Genomic DNA, 22,117 nt, shown 5'->3' with positions numbered 1-22,117 from the left:
TTGTGATATATGGATTTAATAACATGATTTATAGATTTATTTTATTAAATCTCCAACAAATGGTATCAGATACACATTCATGTTAAATTATGATAATTTTGTTTATTGATGACCTGAGACGAATTTCTTGTCTATAAATTTTTGGATTCAGATTTAATTTTTTTTAGTTTTCTGAATAAATTCATGATCTTTGGATCCTGTATTTTCGAATTTTATATCCAAAATCAAGATTTATTTTTGAATTTAAAAAAAATCAATTTTTCAAATTTGGGATAGAGCCGCAGGATTTTGGGCAAATCAAACGTTCTCCGGCCACTTTCTCGCAGTGATAGTTTAGATGTTTTCTTGCCCATCATCTATCGATCATATTAGTATAATCTATTGATCGAAAACCACTGCGACGTGATCGAATTTTCGACCTGAATCTCGGAACTCTAGCCACGCGAATTCCTTCCATTTTTTTGAAGATTTCGATCGATTTATGGTTGATTGTTGCTCGGAGATGGTAAGGTGAAGGTCGGCCATAATAAGGCAACCTTGGGTCATGGTCACTGCTGGCTGGTTTGGCCAGAGGAGGTAGCAGCGAGTTTTTTTTTTTTTTTGGGGGGGTTAGGGTTAGGGTTTCGAATTTAGTGATTTATTTTTGGTTGAATTGAAGGCCTTGTTTGGTTATTTAATTTTGAACCAGATTTTGAAATTCGTATTTTTTATCATTTATTAAGTTTTGAATACCGCAATTCTGATTTGTGAAATTAAATTCGACGATTTCAAAATTTAATTACATGAAATAAAATTAATATGTAATTATTCATTATTTTATCGTCTATGTTTATTTCGATAAAATATTTGTGAATGAATAATTATAAGGTGCAAAAATTTTATTTCATGCATATTTGGTTTCTATGCTTTTTTTGGCCCAATTAAAGTAAATTAAATTTTCTTATAAAAATTTTAAGTTAAATTAATACGTTGTATCTCAAATTTGGTTAAATTTAAATTACATATTAATAAAGTGACTTTTGAGATATGTAGATATTGTGTTAAAGTTCAAAATAAATTATGTTTCAATTTATGCGAAAAATAGCCGGCCCAAAGGAAGACTATTTTTTAGTCAAATTGCAAACACAATAGATGATTTTAAAATACATCTAGATCTATGTAGAAAATAATCCGACCAAAAGAAGATTATTTTTTGACCCGATTTTAGATTCAATATATCTTCTTCAAATGTGTTTATATCTATGCAGAAAATAATCGGTCCAAAGGAATGTTATTTTTTGGCCAGATTATAAGCACATAATCATGTGGTCTTAAAGCGTGTCAAACTATGCAGAAATTAATCGGGCGAAAGGAAAATTATTTTCTTGTCAAATTGTAGACACATTATATGATATTAAATTGTGTTAAATTTATGTAGAAAATGATCTGCCCAAAGGAAGGTCATTTTCTAGCCAAATTTTAGCACAATATGTGGTGCTAAATATGTAATAACTTTGGATTTATCCATGTATGCAATTGTCGATCCAAAGAACGGCATATTGTTGGCCGGATTTATTATCAATATTTAATAACCATGATATTTGAGGGACCACTTACAAATTGTTAATTTTGTTCAAAGACTAAATATCAATGTTGTACTATGTAATTTTTTATGGGTCCACCATCTGCATGCATATATTTTTGTGATTTATTTAATTTAAATATATGCATGGACTATAATTTATTGTGAGTTTTTTGTTCTATTTTGTTATAGCATCTTATATATTTGCCAATCTGAACAACATTCCAGTACTTAATGGCTCAAATTTCAAGAAATGGAAAGTGCATGTTATGATAGTTCTCTGGTGCATGGATTTGGACTATACGCTAAGAGAAGATCGCTCGCACCTTTGACCAGTTCAGAAACTGCTGATCAAAAGGTTCTTTGGAAAAGTGGGAGCGATCAAATCGCATGAGTATGATGATTATGAAACATTCTATTCCAGATACTATAAGGAGTGCAATTACTGAGAAAATGAGCAGATCGTTTCACTGCAAACTAAAAGGCCGAGACAAGTACTATTCTGACTAAACTTGTCTCAATGTGGTACAAAGAGAAAGGGAACATAAGAGAGTACATAATGAAAATGTCAAATCTTGTGACTCAAGTAAAAGCATTCAAGTTAGAATTGTAGGGAGACATAGTCATGCATTTAGTCTTGATCTCTCTACCGTGCTATTTAATCAATTCAAAATAAGCTATAATACCCAGAAAGAAAAGTGGACTTTGAATGAGCTTATTGCGCAGTGCGTTCAAGAGGAGAAGAGATTGAAACAAGATGTGATTGAAAGTGTTCACTTGACATCTAACTATCAAGGTAATTGCAACAATAAGAAAAGGAAATGGAGAAATAAGGAAGGAAACTCTTGGACTTCACATCATATCGAGCAACAGAAACAAGATAAAATGATAACTTGTTTCTTATGCAAAAAGACCGATGGGCATGTGAAGAAGGATTATCCCAAATACGCCAATTGACATGCAAAGAAAGGGTTGCCTAAGGAGCCAGTTGCCAACTGATGGTGAAAGATACATCTTATGAAAAATGGTAATAAAACTTTTGGTTTTTTAAAAGCTTTATTTAGGAATTGATTTATTTTATTTTATTTTCTGGTATTTGAATTTGGAAAAAAATTTGTTGCACTTTTTTGGGCGCAAATCAAGTTTTTTCTTTATGTACGTGGTAATGAAACTTTTCAATTTTTTGAAATTCAAATATGTTTGGTATTGGCTCCTTGATTGATAAGCTTGATAAATTGAACATCAATATTTTAAATGACATCGATATTATACATGCATGAAATTATGAAATTAAATACAAATTAATTTCTTATGTTGACTTTAGTGTGAGTGAGTATATTGAAAAGTCAACATTGAGAAGAATATATTGATGTTTATGTTCACATATGTGATGTGGTAGCATAAATTTTATCAGGTGGTAATCTCATTCACTATTATAGAGAACGTCGTTTGGATATTGTGTGCATCAATTGAATGTTTGGTAGATATTTAAAAAACCCAACATTGAATAATTAATTGGGTTATGCTATACATGTAGGCTGTGTTTGGTTTGGAGGATAAATAAACTAATGATTAGTAAGTAAGTGATAAAGAAAATGATTGTTGTAGGAATGTAATATATGGTGTTATGTTTGGTATGATTTTTAAGTGTAGGATAATTTTGAATTTTATTATGAAAGGACAAAATTGCCCTTTTTTTTCTTTTTTTTCTTCTTCCACTCCGGCGGTGGCGGCGGCAGTCGATGGCGGCAGCGGTGACGGTCGGTGGCGACGGCGGTCCGACCGACGGACGGCGGCGGTCGGCGGTCGGTGGCGGCGGTCGTGGCGGAAATTGGTGGTGAGTTTGGATATAGGAGAAGGGTAAAATTGGAAAAATGGGAAGGATTAAGAGTTGGATAAATAATCCTAGGGGGTGAGGAGGTATTATTTTAACCCACCTAATATAACCTAATCATTCATAGGAGGTATTGACTTGGTTAAATAATCACGCGTACCAAACGAGGTATAAGGTGGGTTAAAAAAAATAAACCCACCTTATCCACCAAACCAAACACTCCCATAGTGAACTAAGGATTTTATGCTCACACATCAGAGATCTGGCATTTGGAAATAGTTGGATATTTGGACTGTGAATAAAGTTGCGGAGTTTAATCACCGGTAATGATCATAGGTCTAAGAAACCATTGAAGATTAATTGTGATAACAAGCTGCTATATTATATTTAAAGAACAACTGAAACTTGTCAAAGTCAAAATACATTGAAATGGAGTTTCTAGTTGGAAGAAAATAATTCAGATAGGTTGTGTGTCAATTGAGCATGTTTTGAAAACTCTATAATTGCGGATGCGTTTGTCATGGGTTGGCCACCCAATACGTTTATGAGCATGTGACACACATGGTGTTGTCCATATAGATTATATGCCTATATAGTGGGATTTTGTATTCGATTTGAGCATTGACTCATTTGAGATGATTTAAATTTCTGTACAGACTAAAGTTTATTTAAATTACTCTGAAATAAATTGATGACTTTCATTACAGTTTAACATTTGCTTGAAACTCCTAGGAGGATCAGTTGGATATGTAGGTTTTATTTATGGATCACATTTACGTATTTCCATACTACACATCCATACTTGATATATGTTATTGATTACGCTAATATTGTGATCATTGATGGGTCTAGTGGTTTAAATGTAGTGATGACTGCTTTGGTAATATTGGTATGCTTGATAGACTTTATTGTTGTGGAATATTTTGGTTTGGATATCAAGAGCTCAATCCAGTTTTTGCATATACAATATCCGGATAATTTATGTGTCTCAAGTGCAAGATTGTTGGAATTATTTTGTGGGCTCACATAATTTAATTAATTGTAAATGGACAAGCTATCTAGTAAAGGACTCAATAAAGTGATCTAATTAATTATGAGTTACCAAAATATTAAATAAATTGGTATGTTCCACCTTATGTGTAGAAACACAGCTCAATTAAGTCTTCTATGATGGGTCGAAGACTACTGAGGTTATATAATGTTATGGTCCTCGAGGCACGGAGAATAAGAAAGAATATATATGCGCATATATTCTAGATTTTTCTCTTTCTCCCACCTAAGGCATAAAATAAGCTTATCGATTCTCTGTTGTCTTGGAAGATCCATAATTTTGAACCTAGATGAATCGATGGATTCTGTTACACGTTTACTGTAATTTATATTTTCTGATAATTCGACATGAATTCCTGGCGTGTTGTGATATATGGATTCACATGATTTATAGATTTATTTTATTAAATATCCAACACGTAAATCTTCTTGTTGTTTCTACTTTCTTGCAATTTTTTCTTTTTTGAGTTATTGTGAAAATTATTTCTAAAATTGTGTGCTGGATTGATTCATGTGTGTGATTGTTTACTCATTCTATCATTGGAATATCAGTAGTTGGTTTGACATAAACTTTGATAGAATTCTTTAACAATAACTACAAGCAGAACCTCATCAAATAAATGATGTCTTCATCGATGTGTTTTCTCAAATGAAACTCCAAATTTTGTGCATGAGAGATAGATACCATCGATGCCGGAGGTTGGGATCAGCAATCCTAATAGAATTCCCCTCTTTACGTAGTTTTGCGATGCCTTTTGCTGTTTCTTTGGCACTTTTTTCCACCGAGTACAACGAGATTATATTCCACAGCTGAAGATCATCGTAGCCTTGTAAAATCCTCATGGGCTCCTCCAGATACTGAGTGCCTTCATTTGACAAGTTTTAGACCTCAGTCGTAGCACTCTTGACACGAAGCCGAGCATCTTCAATATTTCCCTTTGTTGGAACTTTTCAAGTTCGCAATCTTGATTTTGATGTTAACAAAACTTATTATTTTGTTTCTAATAATCTACCTTAGTGCGCAGAGAGCTAAAACTGAATCAATCAGTTTACGAAGCCACAACTGAAGCGCTCGGAGATGCCAACTAATTGAAGCAACTGATTGCCGAGACTAAATCAGTCTAACTAATTCTTCAACAGGCAGTTCAGTTGATTGTCCTAACTGATAGGTGTTTCAGCAGGAAGATCTCAAAAGCCTGGCCAGCTGATGATGTGTCCAACTGACGAAGAACCCAGCTAACCAGTACAACTGAAGGAGTTAAATCAGTTCAACTGACGAGTCAACTGATTTCACTAGCTCAACTGAAGATCAGTCCAGCTGACCAGTTCATAGCATCAGTCAGAATCTTTTAGTTGCAGATCAAGACAAGCTTACAGTAAATGGATTCCAGCTGTGCGTGAAAGTACAAAGCCATTGTCCAGACAAAGGACAATAATGGACGTTGCATCAGAGCATTAAAGACAAAGCGCATCAGAAAGGCAGTCAAAAAGACGAGACACAAAGTCCAAGGAGCCGATTCAAATGCAATGGACACATTACATGAGTCTTGCTGTACAATCAGCTTTTCCCATCTATATAAAGAGAAGATCAATGAAGACTCAAAAAAAATGAAAAATACGAGAGTGTAAAGAATTGAGAAGGAAAACAAAATAGGACACGCTCAGTTGCATATCAGCTTTCAGAAGCACTTAAGCCCAGAGGGAACTCTTCATCGTTGTATAAGTGTAGTTTAGAAGCCATTTTCCCTCAGTGTATGAGAACACTCTTGTTCAGTTCTCACGCACACACTCACTCTCAAAACCACTCAAATACTGTCTCGCACAAATACGTTAAACTTGTGTATGTAGTCTTTCTTACATAGACGTTAAAGAAGTGTTGACTGGAAGGTGCTGCCTTCAGTCTAGTCTAGGAGTTCAGTTAAGGCAGTGGGTAAGTCCTAAGCTGGGTGGGTTCGTATAAGGTGTTGTATAAATCAATGTCTTCTAGTGAATCCTACCCATGGTGATAGAAGGGGTGACGTAGGAGAAGTTGAAGTCTTTGAACATCCATAAACATATCTTGTGTACTTAACTGATTAACTATTGTTTTCAAACTGCTTCGATCAGTTGGAGTATTCGTCAGTTCAGTTGTCACCATAACTGAACTGAAGAATGCACAAACTAATCTGTTTTCTTTCGGTTATTCATCGGTATTAATATTTTTAGATCATGAGCTATTGCAACTCATTGGAGAATGCAGTGTTTGAAATACCTTCGAAGGCACTAGCACACTCGATCCTTCACCCTCCATATTGCAACTTCCTTTCCAAAAAACCAATTACAAAGTTGAATTATTGGATAAAATCTTCTATACAAACAGTCTCTGAATTGTCAGAAATCCGCGATCACTATCTATAATGTATGATTTTTTAGAAGGGACAATGACATAAAAAAGACGGGATTAACTGTTATCATATTTGGAACATATATAATATTTGATTTTACTGACCATGTGATCTAAATTTATAAATAGAGGAACTTGTAAATTAGTCAGGCTCTATTATCGCATAAGGTCAAATATTCAATCTTTCAATAGTTCAACTACTTTCAAGACTTCTTAGCACACGCTTAAGTATTATATCATATTATTAAGGATCAATTTGTGATTAATATCTTTCATTTCGAAATACTTATAAACTGATAGTTAGTGTATTGTTCAATGTTATTTAAGTGAATAAGTAAAACTAGGAATTTCAGTTAGGTAATGATAAAGCTGATTGAATCGAGTTATTACAAAAGTTGTAATTTCTAAAGTCTTCTAGTGAAAATCATTTCCACAAATAAAAAGACGTGACGTAGGAATTGTTCAAATCTTCGAACATCTAGAAACATATTTGTCTTATTTACATTTCAGCCAGTCTACTCTTCATAACCCAAATGTTTTTTTTTACTTAGCCATTTTTGAGTGTTCAATCTTCAGTCTAGCTTCCTTCCACATAGAACTTATCTGATTAGTCAACGGACATTGACTTGGCGAGAATTACAAAATTTAAAGTTATTAACATAACCGAATTTTGGACAAATTAGTGTGATTGTTTGTTCAATCCACCCTTCTAACCAATCACCCGATCCTAACAAACTAAATTATTAAAACATGAAAAAAATTCTAAAATATCATATATTTTGTTTGAGATAATAAGAAATATCTTAAGAGAATTTGTTAAATTAATGATATATATTTGAATATTTGTATAGAGATTCATTTTGAAAATTATAATTTAAAATGTATGATATATCTTTTGAATAAGTCTATATATGTAACGATTTTATTAAGAAGAATGTATCGTTTTGTTAAGGTATAAATGATAAATTGATAATAATGTTTGAAATAATTTTCTCAATTATTTGGTTTCTGAAAATGCTATTAAAATACTAAGATCTAAATTATGAAATAAAACATATTTTATAAGTTTGAAGAGTGGAGTTTTCAATTTGGAACATATTATGCAATAAAATATAAAATATATATTAAACGAGATTATTGTGAAATGTGATAGAGGCAACCACATTATATATTGTGATTGTATCGTGAATCACATTAAAAAAATTTTGAAGGATAAAAATTAAATGTATCGGAATTTGGATTATAAATTACAAGTTTATTAAAATTGTATTAATATTATTTGAATAAAAATAATAATCCACTAAATATTTAATGTCAACTCATCAATTAGATAGAGTTTATGCAGTAATTAAAATTAAATTAAATTTACTATAATTATATTATATTTATATAAAAAAATAAATGTGTGAGGATAAAGTTTTTATTATGAATCACAAACTTTGTCTTTCATGGTATATATTTTACAAAAAATTTGAAACTGAATGTTTATTTTAAAAGCTAAATTATTAAGATATAATAAAATTTGAAAAATATCATATGTATTGTCGGAGATAATTAGAGATATCTGAATATATTTGTTAAATTAATTATATATATTATAATATTTAGATAGATATTTAAAAATTTTCATTTGGGAAAATTAAATTGAAAATATGATATATATTTTGAATCTCTATATATGCAAGACGTTTATGAAATTCCAAATGAAGCATTTGCTCTTGGATTCATACCTGAGGTGAGTCTCAGATACAATAGTCCTTCAAGAGTGGGTCTCATGTGAGACTGTCTCACGGATCTTAATCTGTGAGACGGGTCAAACCTATTCATATTCACAATAAAAAGTAATACTCTTAGCATAAAAAATAATACTTTTTCATGGATGACCCAAATAAGATATCCGTCTCAAAAATACGACCCGTGAGATCGTCTCACATAAGTTTTGCCGTCTTTCAAATACATATCCAGGATAATCATTATTCGACTATATGAGGCCAACAATTTCAAAAATAAATGACCTTCACTTTTCTTAACCATATGTTGACTTTTAAATCTCCAATATATTTTTTTGTTCATCATATTATTTAGTATGTCACACTAACCATTAATTTGGGTAATCAAATTTCAGTATTATAATTTTTTATCAATAATTAAAATTTGATATTGAGAATTCCTTGTTCGAGATTTTTCATTATGTTTATGTGTTATGTATTATTGCCAAAAATTGATAATTTTTTTAAAAAAATTATTTCTACTTGTTTTACATTTGATAAGAAACGATCGATAGCTAGTTTAATAGATATAAAATTTCTCATGTATTTTTTAAGATACAATTTTTGAATTGGTTGCGTATGTTTCATTGGTTTTGATGATAAAATAAAGAGATAATAAATAATTGGCAATTTGACGGATGTGAAACAAGAAATTAAATTAAAACAATAATAATGTTAAAGAATTTGATTCATCTAGAATGATAATGATGCAAAATAAGTGATTCAAGCTCCCTTTGTGAACGAACTGAATGAAGAAGATAATGTTAATATTACCGACGATGTTTAACATGAAAATATTGATTAAGAGAGGGTTATTTTCCATGTTCATGATCACACAATTGGAAAAAAATTTGGTAAAAATATTATAGAATTCTGAATTGAAATTTATCTAACAGATAAATGTCGTTATATATTGAACAATTCCTTCTTTTTTTTCCTTATGAAAACGATAACCTTTTGTTTTGAAGGGCTCAATTTTTAAGTTCGACTCAGACATCGAAATCTCAGATACGGCATTGATACTCGGATGCAAAACTTGTAAGAAAAACTCTTTCTTTTTTACCTAAAAGATTTTCTATGAAAGCGCAGCCTTGCAACTATGAAAGAAAAACCCCTCCTGCTAATTTTTTTTTAACATAAATGACTTAACACGAAGTAACATATGTATTCGCCTAAACTATATACATTAGAATACTAGTAGTAAAGCACGTGCGTTGCACCTGGGCAACGAACTTGAGTGCACTATAATATTGATCGTAAATTTGCAAATCAACGTAGACACATAATTTTTCTACAAATTATTCAATAGCAACTATCATTTCATAGTTTACCTATCATTTCAAATAACAATGGTTTAATTTCTCCAATCTTTTCCTTGTTTGATTTTTGAATCATTCAATATATTTTTCTTCTTTTTTATTTTATTTTATTTTTATTTTTTCTGCTTCTTTGTTCGATTAAATATTTTATTTTCATGTTTTTTTTTCATCATGAATTTGATTAATCTATTTGATATTTGTCTATTTTTTTATGACTTTCTTATTTTGTTTATTTGAGTTTTCACACGTCAGGTCTTACTTCATTTTATTTCTCTTTTTTTTTTTTGAATTCTCACTTGGTTTCTTCATATCTTTCACCACCATTGACAACACATCATTGTTCTTAGTAATTAATTTGTCTAATTTGAAATGAAACTTGTGATGTTTTTGTTTGATTATCTAAGGTTTTTTTTAGTTTAGACATTTATTTTTCCTATAAATGAACTAAAGTAATAATTTAATAAGTTTTCAACTCTATCTTTTGGACACGTACATATAATTTAAATCATAAAAAATCTCATTCCCATATTATGGTCACACAACTCTAATTTATTTCACATCTCAACGTATTTACATAATCCACCAAAAAATATGTTTATTATTCTTTCACAAGACAAATGACAAACACTACAACCTCACATGATCTATGTTGCCTTATATTTTAGGTTATGCTTCACTCTAAATCAAATAATGGTAATTTAAATTTTTCCTTCAGAGATGTTGGATACTTATGTCTCAAAATAATAAAAATAAATTCAATGAACAAATAATAATTCATCATAAACGAAACGGACAAATCAATTTTTTAAAATCAGATGATATAAGTCCAACTTATCATGTCTAAATACAAATAATAAAAGGTTATAAAGATGACCACAAATCTATATAGCAAATCTAAAATATAAATTAAATTTTTTACTTGTATAGTTTCTATTTTTAATAAATGAAATTCACTTTGACGTCATAGTCTAATTATTCATGTGTATGAATTTGATTTACAATCATGTTTCAAAATAAAATGAGAAGAAAAAAAGAAGGAATGAATAGAATTAAGAATTAAGAAATAACTATATTTTTTTTTGAAACACATCACATTTTCTCAACATTTTTATCGAATCAATGATATTAAAAAATCTATCAATTGACAACTCAATATTCCACACCAACGTATAATTGTTGAATAATAATAAATAATAATTATATATACATTTATATTTGAATGAAAAAAACTCAGATTTGAAATCTGAAAAAAAACATTAAAACATAGAGAAATCATAAGAGTTATATAATTTAAAATCATATGATAGATTTTCATCTTATTATGTCTAAATATAAATAATAAAGGGTGAGAAATATTAACACATATCTATATAGCAAATCTAAAATATAAATTAATTTTTTTACTTGTAAAGTTTATATTTTTAATAAATGAAATTCACTTCGAAGTCATAATCCAATTATTCGTAGGTACGAACTTTGATTTACAATCATGTTTCAAAACAAAATGAGAGGAAAAAAGGAAAGAATGGAGAGAACTAAGAATAAAAAAATATAAAAATATTTTTTTATTTTTTGAAATACATAACATTTTCTCAACATTTTCATCGAATCAATGATATTAAAAAAATTTATCAATTAACAACTCAATATTCCACCCCAACGTATAATTGTTTAATAATAATAAAGCATAATAATTATATATACATTTCTATTTGAATGAGAAAGAAAAACTCTGATTTGAAATCTAAAAAAAATCTAAAACATAGAGAAACCATAAGAATCATATAATTTCTTTAAATAATATCAACTTAACATAGTAATAATTAAAAATAAATTAAAAATTTCACATATTCAATTCTAGGGAAAAACAATTTGAATATATGTTATAGAAATTTTAATTGATCGGGGAAAAAATGAAGAAAAAAATAAATATTGTATTGAGAAATATGTATTGATTGAAAAAAAAAAAAAAATTATTCAAATTACCTGAATCATCATATGAAATTATAATAAAATGAAAAAAAAAACATAATCGAATATATCTATGTTATAATAATAATAATAAGAAGAATATGCATTAGTTACATTAAAAAAACCAAGTAAATTTCTGTCGATAAAATATCACATATCCGAATGGAATTAAAATATGATTTAAAAAAATTTTACTGCTCATTAAGTGTGTTAATTAAAAATATTTTGTGAGTTCGACTAAAAAATCAAGACTTTCACATTAGAATGAAAATAATGATCATTCTGTTAAATTGAAACTATACATAGTTAAATCTTGTTGTTTTTTTAACATAACCGAAGTCAGAAAACTTCCAAGTCTCCAAAGCAACAAATATAATAAAAAGATTGAACCTCGAGACTCGAGATGTAATTATGTAATTAAATCGTCCAACCAAAAAAATGAAGAAAGAAGATAATTCAAAGTTAAATATCTGACAAATGACAAAATTACAAAAATACGATATAGTTATAGAAACAATACGTGTAAGTGGATCGGCTCATCAACTTTTCCTTGAAATATAATTCATACAAGGAAAAACACTTTTAATTCATCGGTTATTAGCGGCATCTCGAAAACATTAGAGTCGAAATATGACTTTAAAATTATGTTTTAAATTAGTAGATGCTGTCAAATGTAGTTTTTAATGCAAAATTGAACATTGATATGCAACTATGGAATTAAACCCCGACCAAAAATTTAAAAAAAAAAAACAAAAAAAAAGTCAAAGTTAAATAGACAAATGACAAAATAATCTTAGTGATATCAAAAGACAAACATAAGGCGTACCAAAAGACAAACATAAAACATGAGAGCATTTAGTAAACAAACAATGAAAACTCACATTTTTATAATAAATAGAAGATATGCACGTACGTTGCACGTGTCGAATATACAAGGATTATATGATGAGAACAATTCTCACCTTACTCTCACTATCTTTTATTTTTCAACAGTTAATCTAATCTACAATACCTCGATAAAGTTCAGATTTTATTTTTGCTTGAGTTCTTGAAAACTAATATAATTGAGTTATTTTATGATTGATATACATATAAATATATATTGTTGAAATATTTTGTCTAAATATAATAATATTTATTAATGTGATCTATAATCAGAACCATATTCTTACTATCACTCTGACACTTATTTTAATATCACAACCTTAAAATTGTAAAAATAATGTAGTAGATGTAAAAGTAATTTGTTTCACATAAAAACGATTTGAATTCATTCTTATTCCTCATTTTCTATCACCTAATGTCTATAAGAGTAATTATAACACATAAAATCAATTTAACTCATTTTGAATCTTTGAAGTGTTCCCTTATGGCACCAATAAATTATTTGTGTTTGTCATGCATAGAGTTTTATGGTTTGACCCATTGACACCACGTTAGTGCAATCCTCATCATGTTCACCATTAGCTTAGTATAAGGCTTTGCATTGTAAATCACAATTATAAGAAATAAAAGCATATCTTTTGACCTGAAGATCGAGAAACGTTTATACTAAAAGATTAATCTTTCATTATCATTCAGTTTTGTTGGGTTAAGCGTGCATGAGTGAGAGTAGTACTGAGACGGGTGAACTTCTGGAAAATTCTCGTGTGTTAAGGTGCTGACATTATGTCGCTTATTTTAAATTACATTAAAGATATAGGTTTTTTTAAAAAATGAAGTTTAAATGTCATTCCAAAAATAAAATTTCATTTTCCTTCAATTTATTGTAAAATTTATTAATATCTTTTTCAAAAATAAAATCTCATTTTTTTCAATTTATTGTAAATTCATTAATACCTGAGAAAACAAATAAAAAAACATGTATTATTGATACTATTTAACGAAAATAAGGACATACATGTAAATTCACACAATTTTATTAGAATTTTCAAATTTATTATTCATGTATTATTTACGTTATTCATGGATGTACTTTACTCAAGTTGAAAATAAAATTTGGCACAAAAACTCCTATGTGACTGTTTCACGGGTCAATTTTTTGAAACATGTCTTCTATCGACCCAGATCATGAAAACACATTGTTTTCACTCCAGAAATAGACTGAGTCAACCCATATATCCATGAGACCGGTTTACAGAATACCTACTCAAAAATTGGAGAACTATAAAATTTTGAATAAGAGTATATACTTCATTTGTATTCGATTTATTTTAAATTCATTAATTAATGGGGAAAAAAGAAATCGAACAAAGGAACATCCAAAAAAAAATAAAGATAGAGTTAATAAATCGAAAAAAAGAAAAAAGAGAGAAATTCAAACAAAAATAATTATTTTTAAAATAAGTATATAATTCATTTCTGAAAAATGGAGTGTAAATTTTATTTTTTTATATTTATTTTAAATTCTATTAAAGATATTTTTTTTAAAAAAAAAACATAGAGTATAAATTCCATTTAAAAAACTGTGTCTAAATTTAAATTTTTTAAATTTATTTTAGATTTATTAATAGCTGAGAAAAACGAACAATAAACATGTGTTTATTATTATTATTTTAAGTTTCATTAAAGATATAATTTTTTTTGAAAATAAATGAAGTGTAAATTTCATTCCAAAAAATAAAGTAAATTTAAACTTCATTCCAAAAAATGGTGACTAAATTTTTTTTTTCAATTTATTTTATAAGCCATTAATAGCTCGGAAAAAACAAAAAAAATATTTATTATTATTATTATAATTTTAAAAAAATTAATTTAAGATATATTAAAAAAAATGGAATGTAAATTTCATTTCAAAAAACAAAGGCTAAATTTCATTTTTCTTCAATTTATTTTATATCTATTAATTAATATATGGAAAAAACAAACAAACAAAGATACATGTATTAATTATCATTATTTACGTTATTATAAATGTTAATAACTCAAGTTAAAAATAAAATTGACACATAAACTTCTAAAATGCTGTTTTGCAGGTCAATTTTGTGAAACATGTCTCCTATCAGACCCGAATAATGAAAAAAACATTATTTTCACTCAAGAAATGACTGAGTCGACCCGTCTCAGATATATATATTAATGAAAATATCTCACAGAAGACCTAATCAAAAATTGGAGAACTATAAAATTTTGAACAAGAGTGTAAATCTCATCTTCCTTTAATTTATTTTAAAATTATTAACATTAACTAATGAAAAAATTTGACCCGTCTTACGAGATCATCTTACAAAAGATCTACTAAAAAATTGGAGAATTATAAAATTTTGAACAAGAGTGTAAACTTCAATTTCATTAGATTTATTCTAAAATTATTAATAAATGGACAAATAGAAATCAAACAAAGAGACATCTAAAAAACATAAAGATAAAGTTCATAAATTAAACAAAAAAAAAAAGATAAATCAAACATAAATAATTATTTTTTAAAAAAGGGTATAGTTTTTTTAAAAAAATGGAATGTAAATTGCATTATTCTTCTATTTATTTTAAATTTTATTAAAAATATATTTTTTTTTAAAAAAAATAGAGCATAAATTTCGTTCCAAAAAAAAATAGCTAAATTTCATTTTTCTTAAATTTATTTTAGAATCCATTAATATATAAGAAAAACAAACAAAAAACATGTATTTAATATTATTATTATTTTAAATTTTATTGAAGATACAGTATTTTTAAGTTAAAAAATGAAATGTAAATTTCATTAAAAAAGAAAACTAAATCTTATTTATCTTCAATTTAATTTAGATTTTATTAATTAATAGATTAAAAAAACAAACATAAATATGTATTAATTATTATTATTTAATAAAAATAATAAATTTACAATTCAAAGCAATAGATATAAGTACTAACGAATTTTTTTTCACGTCTCAATATTATATGATATGATCCAAACGAAGTAGAAAAGATTCAATAAAATATTAGACTTTCAGGAAGGACAGTGTCCCATTAATTATCCACACAGCATAAACACTATTTTTAATTTTCCTTTTTGGAAAAATTTGTTTGCTTCCGTTGTTGTATTTGATTGATTGTTCTTCTTTTTCACGCTGTTCTAAACATTTATACTCGATTCTTTTCTTCCGCTTGCCAAGAAGATTACACAGAGAGGGAAAAAGCTAAGAAATCTACTCGTTCATAAATGGCGAGAAGTAATACGATTCATTTTTCCAGCAGATGTATGCTTACACCAATTTTGTACGTATTTGTTGTTTCATGGGCAGTAGCTGCCGGAGCGCGACCTCGGCACCCTTATTTGAACGGCGAAGAAAAACCCATCAGCAATATTTTTGACACTTCAAAATATGGAATATTTCAGCTGAGCAATGGATTGGGGAAGACTCCTCAGATGGGGTATCTAGATAATCCCTTTTACTTATTTTTGTTCTTCTTTTTAGTCAGTACGCTTTTTATTTTTCCTTTAATTCTTTGAATGTTCGTGGGTTTTTCCAGTTGGTGAAATTGAGGCTTGAATAGGGAGAAATAAGTTCAGATTGTTGTGATTGATTTGGGGCATATGCCTTTCAGTTGGAGTTAAGAGTTGTAGGACTTCCCTGATGATGCCCGGGTAGATTGGGTGAGCTTGGGTAGGCAATCTACCCGAGCAGAGAAGTCTACTTTCCTTGTAAAAAGATTTTGACATGATGAGATGAGTATGACCTGGTACGATGGGATGATCTCGGGTGGTCTGGCCTGGTCTCCCTGGTGCTCAGTCTTGGTCTGCCCGGGTGATCTGACAAGGTCTGCCCGCCTTGGTGGGATGACCTCGGCTAGTATGGCATGTCCTGGTGGGATGACCCCGGGTCAGACAATCTGCACACACTCAACAATAATGTCAGTGGGACGCCGGAAGGGTCTCCGGCGTAGCCACTCCGACGCTCAAATCAGTACAAAGTTCATCAAGTAGAGAGAGAATTTACTGAATGCAGTAGATTGCAATGTTTGTTAAATGAGCAAACCTGTGTATTTTTAGGGGAGTAGATTACCTCGATTAAAGTGCATGGGCAGTGTTCCTGATTAGACATCTGCCCATGCCCTGTCCTCTGACAGCTGCACATGATCTGTCATCTGACAACTGCCCATGCCGTGTCATCTGTCAGTAGGCATGGCGACCCATACTGTTCGGGTCTTGTCATGGGCACTGATTATCATGCTAATGATGCATGGTGATCCATACTGGTCGGGTCGGACGGAAGTACCATTTCCGGGCGGAAGTACCCTGGTCGGGCGGAAGTACCCTGGTCGGGCTAGAGGACCCTGGTCGGGCGAAAGTACCCTGGTCGGGATATAGTATCTTGTCCGAGCTGTAGAACCCTGTCTAAATTTCACCCATACTCTACTCTTTGTAGCAAATTGGAATGTGACTCGTGTAAGTTTTCTCTTTTGCCCGAGCCCAAGAATTACCCGAGCCCTTCCTGCAGATTTATCCTGATTTGGGCTATCCATACAATATGAGCTCTAATGGGGTATCACCATTCCCTTTGATTGTAATGGAACAAGCTTGAGTTTTAGGTTATTGCTGCTTCGTAGGAATGGTACATTTATTATTGATTGAATATTTGACTATATCTTTTGGGCAGATGGAATAGCTGGAATTTCTTTGCATGTGATATCAATGAAAAAGTTATCAAAGAAACAGGTATTCTTTTGCTGCTGTTATTGATATGCTAATTTGTGTTTTAGGATCCTCATTTCTTAATGCCATGTATAAATAATATTTCACGCATGTGTAATTTATGACATTTTAACTCAAAATTTAAAGATCTCTGTGTTTTATATGATGAATTAATGAGCATTGCAAAGTACTGCTGTTTGTTTTGAGAAAGCTAACATTTATCTTCTATTTCAGGATATTTCGCCTATTCATGGATTTTTTAGCATTTGCCTGCTCTTTTTCGAAATTTAACTTCTCTTTTTTTTGTAGCTCAGTCTTCTGGGGTGCCTGAAAGATTTGACCTTTTTCTTTGTGCTTGTTGACAGCTGATGCTCTTATTTCTACTGGTTTGGCCAAGTTAGGATATATCTACGTGAATATAGGTAAAAATGACAGGTCTTCCTTATTTTACTTATTTCATGACTTGGTATGTTCTTGATGCTCAATATCATGAAATGCAGATGATTGCTGGTCTAAGCTGTCACGGGATTCCAAGGTGAATAAGTAACTCTGCTAAATGAATTTTAGCTTTCGAAATATATGCAGAGATTTAGCCTACCTCGAGAAAACTTTTTTTTTTCTTTTCCTGCACCAAAGCTCTTGTCTTAGAGGTGTCTTCCGTATTTCGGATTCTATTCGTGAGTTGTTGGAAGTGTACATCTTCATGCCCAAAAACGAAAGACGTGAATAAAGCACCCGAATGTGTTGGACCTTGATCTCAAGACCGTAAAGATTTTGTTCTAGATGGTTAGCATGGTTAGCTTAATCATGCTAGAACCTGGATTACTGTGCAGGGTCAACTAGTTCCTGATCCTGAAACTTTTCCATCGGGAGTTAAAGCTCTTGCTGATTATGTGCATGCTAAGGGGCTCAAGCTGGGTATCTACTCAGATGCGGGGTAGGAAGCAATCTTTAGCGTCTGATCAGGACAACACAATTAAGAATATACTAACAATACATATTCATGTTAAATGATAACTACAAGTGTTTCTGATATCTTTGCTTATCTCAGTGATTCTTGAATTGAATTTTATCAGGGCTTTCACTTGTCAAGTACGACCCGGGTCACTTTTTCATGAATCTGATGATGCAAAACTTTTTGCGACTTGGGTGAGCTGATGTTTCTTTATTTATTTTTTGTAACTTTCTTTTTTCTCACTATTTATCGTTCTGTTATCATTATTGAAATACATTGTGCTTTTTTAAGAGAATGTGATTTCCTGTTATTTACTTGTGGTTTATTTTGCAATAAACTCATAATATTCCCAAAGTTAAAGAACTACCTAGTCACTACTTAAAGTTGGTGGACCAGACCTTGTAAGGTTTTTGGAACAATAATCAATATCTTTATTACATTAGCTAAAACTTACTCGATGTTGTGAAACTTCTAGGTTTTTTCTTTGCTGATTAAAAATAACTATAAATAATAAATCTCTTGGTTTATAGCTTTCATGCTGCTTGCCATTGCTTTTCTTTTTTAGCAACTACACGTGCTTATGCCGTGGCTTATAGATGCCTCATTTTCATTGCCTATAGGGTGTTGATTACTTGAAGTATGACAATTGTTTCAATCTAGGCATTGAACCAAAAAAAAGGTAAGCATCCAATTATGGTTTTACATTTTTCCATCCATATCATGTTTTAATCATGTATCCACTATTGTCAGGTATCCGCCGATGCGTGATGCCCTCAATGCAACTGGACGTGAAATATTCTATTCAATTTGTGATTGGTATCCTCTATCACTTTCAGTTTCCGATTCATACATGGACCTTGTTTATCCCCCACCTATTTTTTTAGCATCTTAAAAGTATCTAGAATCTAAAAATAACCTTTTGGTTTTAAAAATTTTATAGGGGTGTGGACGACCCTGCCTTGTGGGCAGGAAAAGTTGGAAACAGTTGGAGGACAACAGATGACATCAATGATTCGTGGGCAAGGTATTGAATTGAACCCTTAGCTTTTGTTGTCTGTCGAATATCAGATGTGCCTGCTCGTGTAATTTTTATGTGCATGTTAAAACATGTCTCATTAGCAAAAGTTCATCTGCCTCGAACCAATTAACTACAAGCATTCCTAAAATGTACCGTTCACACATTCAAATTAGATAAACCCAAAAGTTCGTTACCTTAAAACCTGAGGATAAAGCCCATTGATGAAAGAACAGATACAAATGTTGCTGGTAGAACTGCAATAACATATGACCTTTTATCTTACCATAGATCTCTGTTAATCCCATGTTTCATGCAAAGACGTTTATGGAGTGGTATGGAAGGGGTGGGGGGTGGCGGGAGGGACGCGGGTGAAGATGTGCATATAGTTATATTTACCAACACCTACATTGATGTTTGAGAAAGCTCCTGCATCAACAAACTTCTGTTGTGTTTTTCATTAGCATGACAACAATTGCTGATCTCAATGACAAGTGGGCAGCATATGCAGGGCCTGGAGGATGGAATGGTAACATTTCAAATCTTAGTTATGTAGATGCAACTGGGAACAAAGTTTACTGATTCTTTTTGTGACTTCTCATTTGGCGATTTGTTCAGACCCAGACATGTTAGAAGTTGGAAATGGTGGCATGACTTACGAAGAGTATCGAGCACATTTCAGCATTTGGGCTCTGATGAAGGTTCTTTTTATAACACTTCAAGATTGCATTCTAGTAAACACTTTCCTATTAAGACCCAAGGAAATCCTTAAAAATTTATGCAGCTCTTGGGTGAGGTCACCATAGTTGCATTTTTCTTGGCTAATCTTAAAGTTTCATGGATCTTTTGTTCCTCTGAATCAAAATTTTTTTATGCTCTTTAGATATCTCCGCAGTTTTCTTCCAGCTTAAATATGTGTATCTCTACTTTCTATGAAACAATCATCCGAAATATTCTTGTTGCCAGCGAAATGATATTGACCATCAGTCACAATCTAAAGTTTACTTGATTCTACAGGCCCCACTTTTAATTGGTTGTGATGTGAGAAACATTACAACAGAGGCATTTGAAATTCTTAGTAACGAGGAGGTTATTGCTGTAAACCAAGGTAAAATATATCTTTTTGCTTCTGTCTTTCTCTCTAAGACGGATGGCAAGACAAATTTAAAATGTACGTTGGCAGTTCTGCAGTTCTTATTACTGACTCATATATTTTATTTGCAAAATCATTGCCACGTGCTTCTTGTTGCATAAACAAATGAAATTTTATTCTGATTACAGATTCACTAGGGGTTCAAGGAAGGAAAGTTTATTCCTATGGACCTGGTGATTGTTATCAAGTACGGCATTCCTGGACTTCTTTTACGTGTTTTTCCCATTTTCCGACTCTGTTTACAAGCTAAGGAAAGTTGAGGGTCTAGTCCCTTGCATGTCTTTGTCGAAGTCTTGGGAATTTTTAAACTTTTGCACAAACTTCTGAAACAGATACCCGTAGGAACAGAAAGCGAGGTGAATTGTCCCATTTGATGACATCTTACTTCAAATTTCTGGGACATCTGTTTCTGAAGTTTAGGAACAAAGGCTTACATGTTTCAATCTATATAATTAACACCGAGAATAGTTGCGGTTTTTTTTTCAGATGACGTTTTGGTTGCTATGATTCTGTTACATACTTAGGCAATCATATTTGTTATCCAGATTTGGGCCGGTCCACTTTCTGATCAACGTCTGGCTGTTGTTCTATGGAATCGATGTTCAAAATCTGCTATAATCACTGCTAAATGGAACAAACTTGGACTTCAATCTTCTATCAGTGTCTCTATCAAAGATTTGTGGAAGGTATTCTAGAATTTTATAATACCCAACAATTATCTCGATTTTTCTATTTCGCTGTTTTTGTTGCATTTAGCTAAAAACTTGGCATTTAGGCTGTTATGTGTAGTTTCAAAGAAATAAGTTGCACTACTATCATCTACTATAAGTTTGGTATAACAGTAGATGCCCAGTTGAATAAATTGTATGATACTATTGCCAAAGCATGCTTTGTTCTTCTGTCTGGCCAATTTTAAGCAGCGGAACTTTTTTCGTATGTGAGTGAGAATTGATTTGTTATAATCACAATATCCTTGTAGCTCTTAAGAGGGATTGGTTTCTTGTTGTGCTCTCATTTTGCAAATATTCCCGTTCATTTTCTTCTGCTATCTAATGCAGCACAAATACGTTTCACAAAACAAGGCCTCGTTCAGTGCTAGAGTTGATGGCCACTCTTGTGAAATGTACGTTTTTGCTCCATCAATTGAGATGCACTCTGCAAGCTAACTCGCCAGCTAAAGTGAGTTTCAAATCCTGTATCCATTTTTAATGGTCATCGTCGTCCTCTTCGAGTTCATTAAAAACAGAAGGAAAAAAAAGGGTATGTGGGGATTTGATATGGCAAGTGTATTTCCTTTCCACATGCTTCGAATCAACCTCTACTGTATTATGATTTGTGTGTGATCTTCGTGTATAAATAATGGTTTCCTGTGCTTAAGCATTGCCTTGGGTGCAAATTGATGGATTCTTGAGATTTGTATAGTGTACGTGTATGAATTATGATATATGATATTCTAGACAAAATATTTCAACTAATTATAAGGATTAATTGAA

General features: G+C 30.9%; 1 protein-coding gene across 1 annotated transcript; it reads left to right on the top strand.

Moving 5' to 3' along the window:
* The first annotated feature begins 15,842 nt into the window (after window positions 1–15,842).
* Window positions 15,843–22,117, top strand: LOC142524399 (alpha-galactosidase 3). The gene is made up of 15 exons (XM_075628373.1): window positions 15,843–16,240; window positions 17,467–17,525; window positions 17,867–17,923; window positions 18,002–18,036; window positions 18,335–18,438; window positions 18,578–18,650; window positions 19,077–19,135; window positions 19,207–19,272; window positions 19,397–19,480; window positions 19,936–20,000; window positions 20,090–20,172; window positions 20,489–20,579; window positions 20,753–20,811; window positions 21,170–21,310; window positions 21,683–22,117. The coding sequence occupies exons 1-15, from the start codon at window positions 16,029–16,031 to the stop codon at window positions 21,788–21,790; spliced, it is 1,296 nt and encodes a 431-aa protein (XP_075484488.1). The 5' UTR covers window positions 15,843–16,028; the 3' UTR covers window positions 21,791–22,117.

This window comes from Primulina tabacum, chromosome 14 (assembly GCF_025594145.1).
Source record: "Primulina tabacum isolate GXHZ01 chromosome 14, ASM2559414v2, whole genome shotgun sequence".
NCBI classification, from domain to species: Eukaryota; Viridiplantae; Streptophyta; class Magnoliopsida; order Lamiales; family Gesneriaceae; genus Primulina; species Primulina tabacum.
This window is presented reverse-complemented; position numbering and strand designations above follow the sequence as displayed.

What these genes read in the sequence shown, in the direction of transcription:
- LOC142524399 (XM_075628373.1), top strand. Translation starts at nt 16,029, where the DNA reads ATGGCGAGAAGTAATACGATTCATTTTTCCAGCAGATGTATGCTTACA. An exon ending in CAAAACTTTTTGCGACTTGG is followed by an intron (nt 18,651 to 19,076) that starts GTGAGCTGATGT and finishes CATTGCCTATAG; the next exon opens with GGTGTTGATTACTTGAAGTA. An exon ending in GGCATTGAACCAAAAAAAAG is followed by an intron (nt 19,136 to 19,206) that starts GTAAGCATCCAA and finishes CACTATTGTCAG; the next exon opens with GTATCCGCCGATGCGTGATG.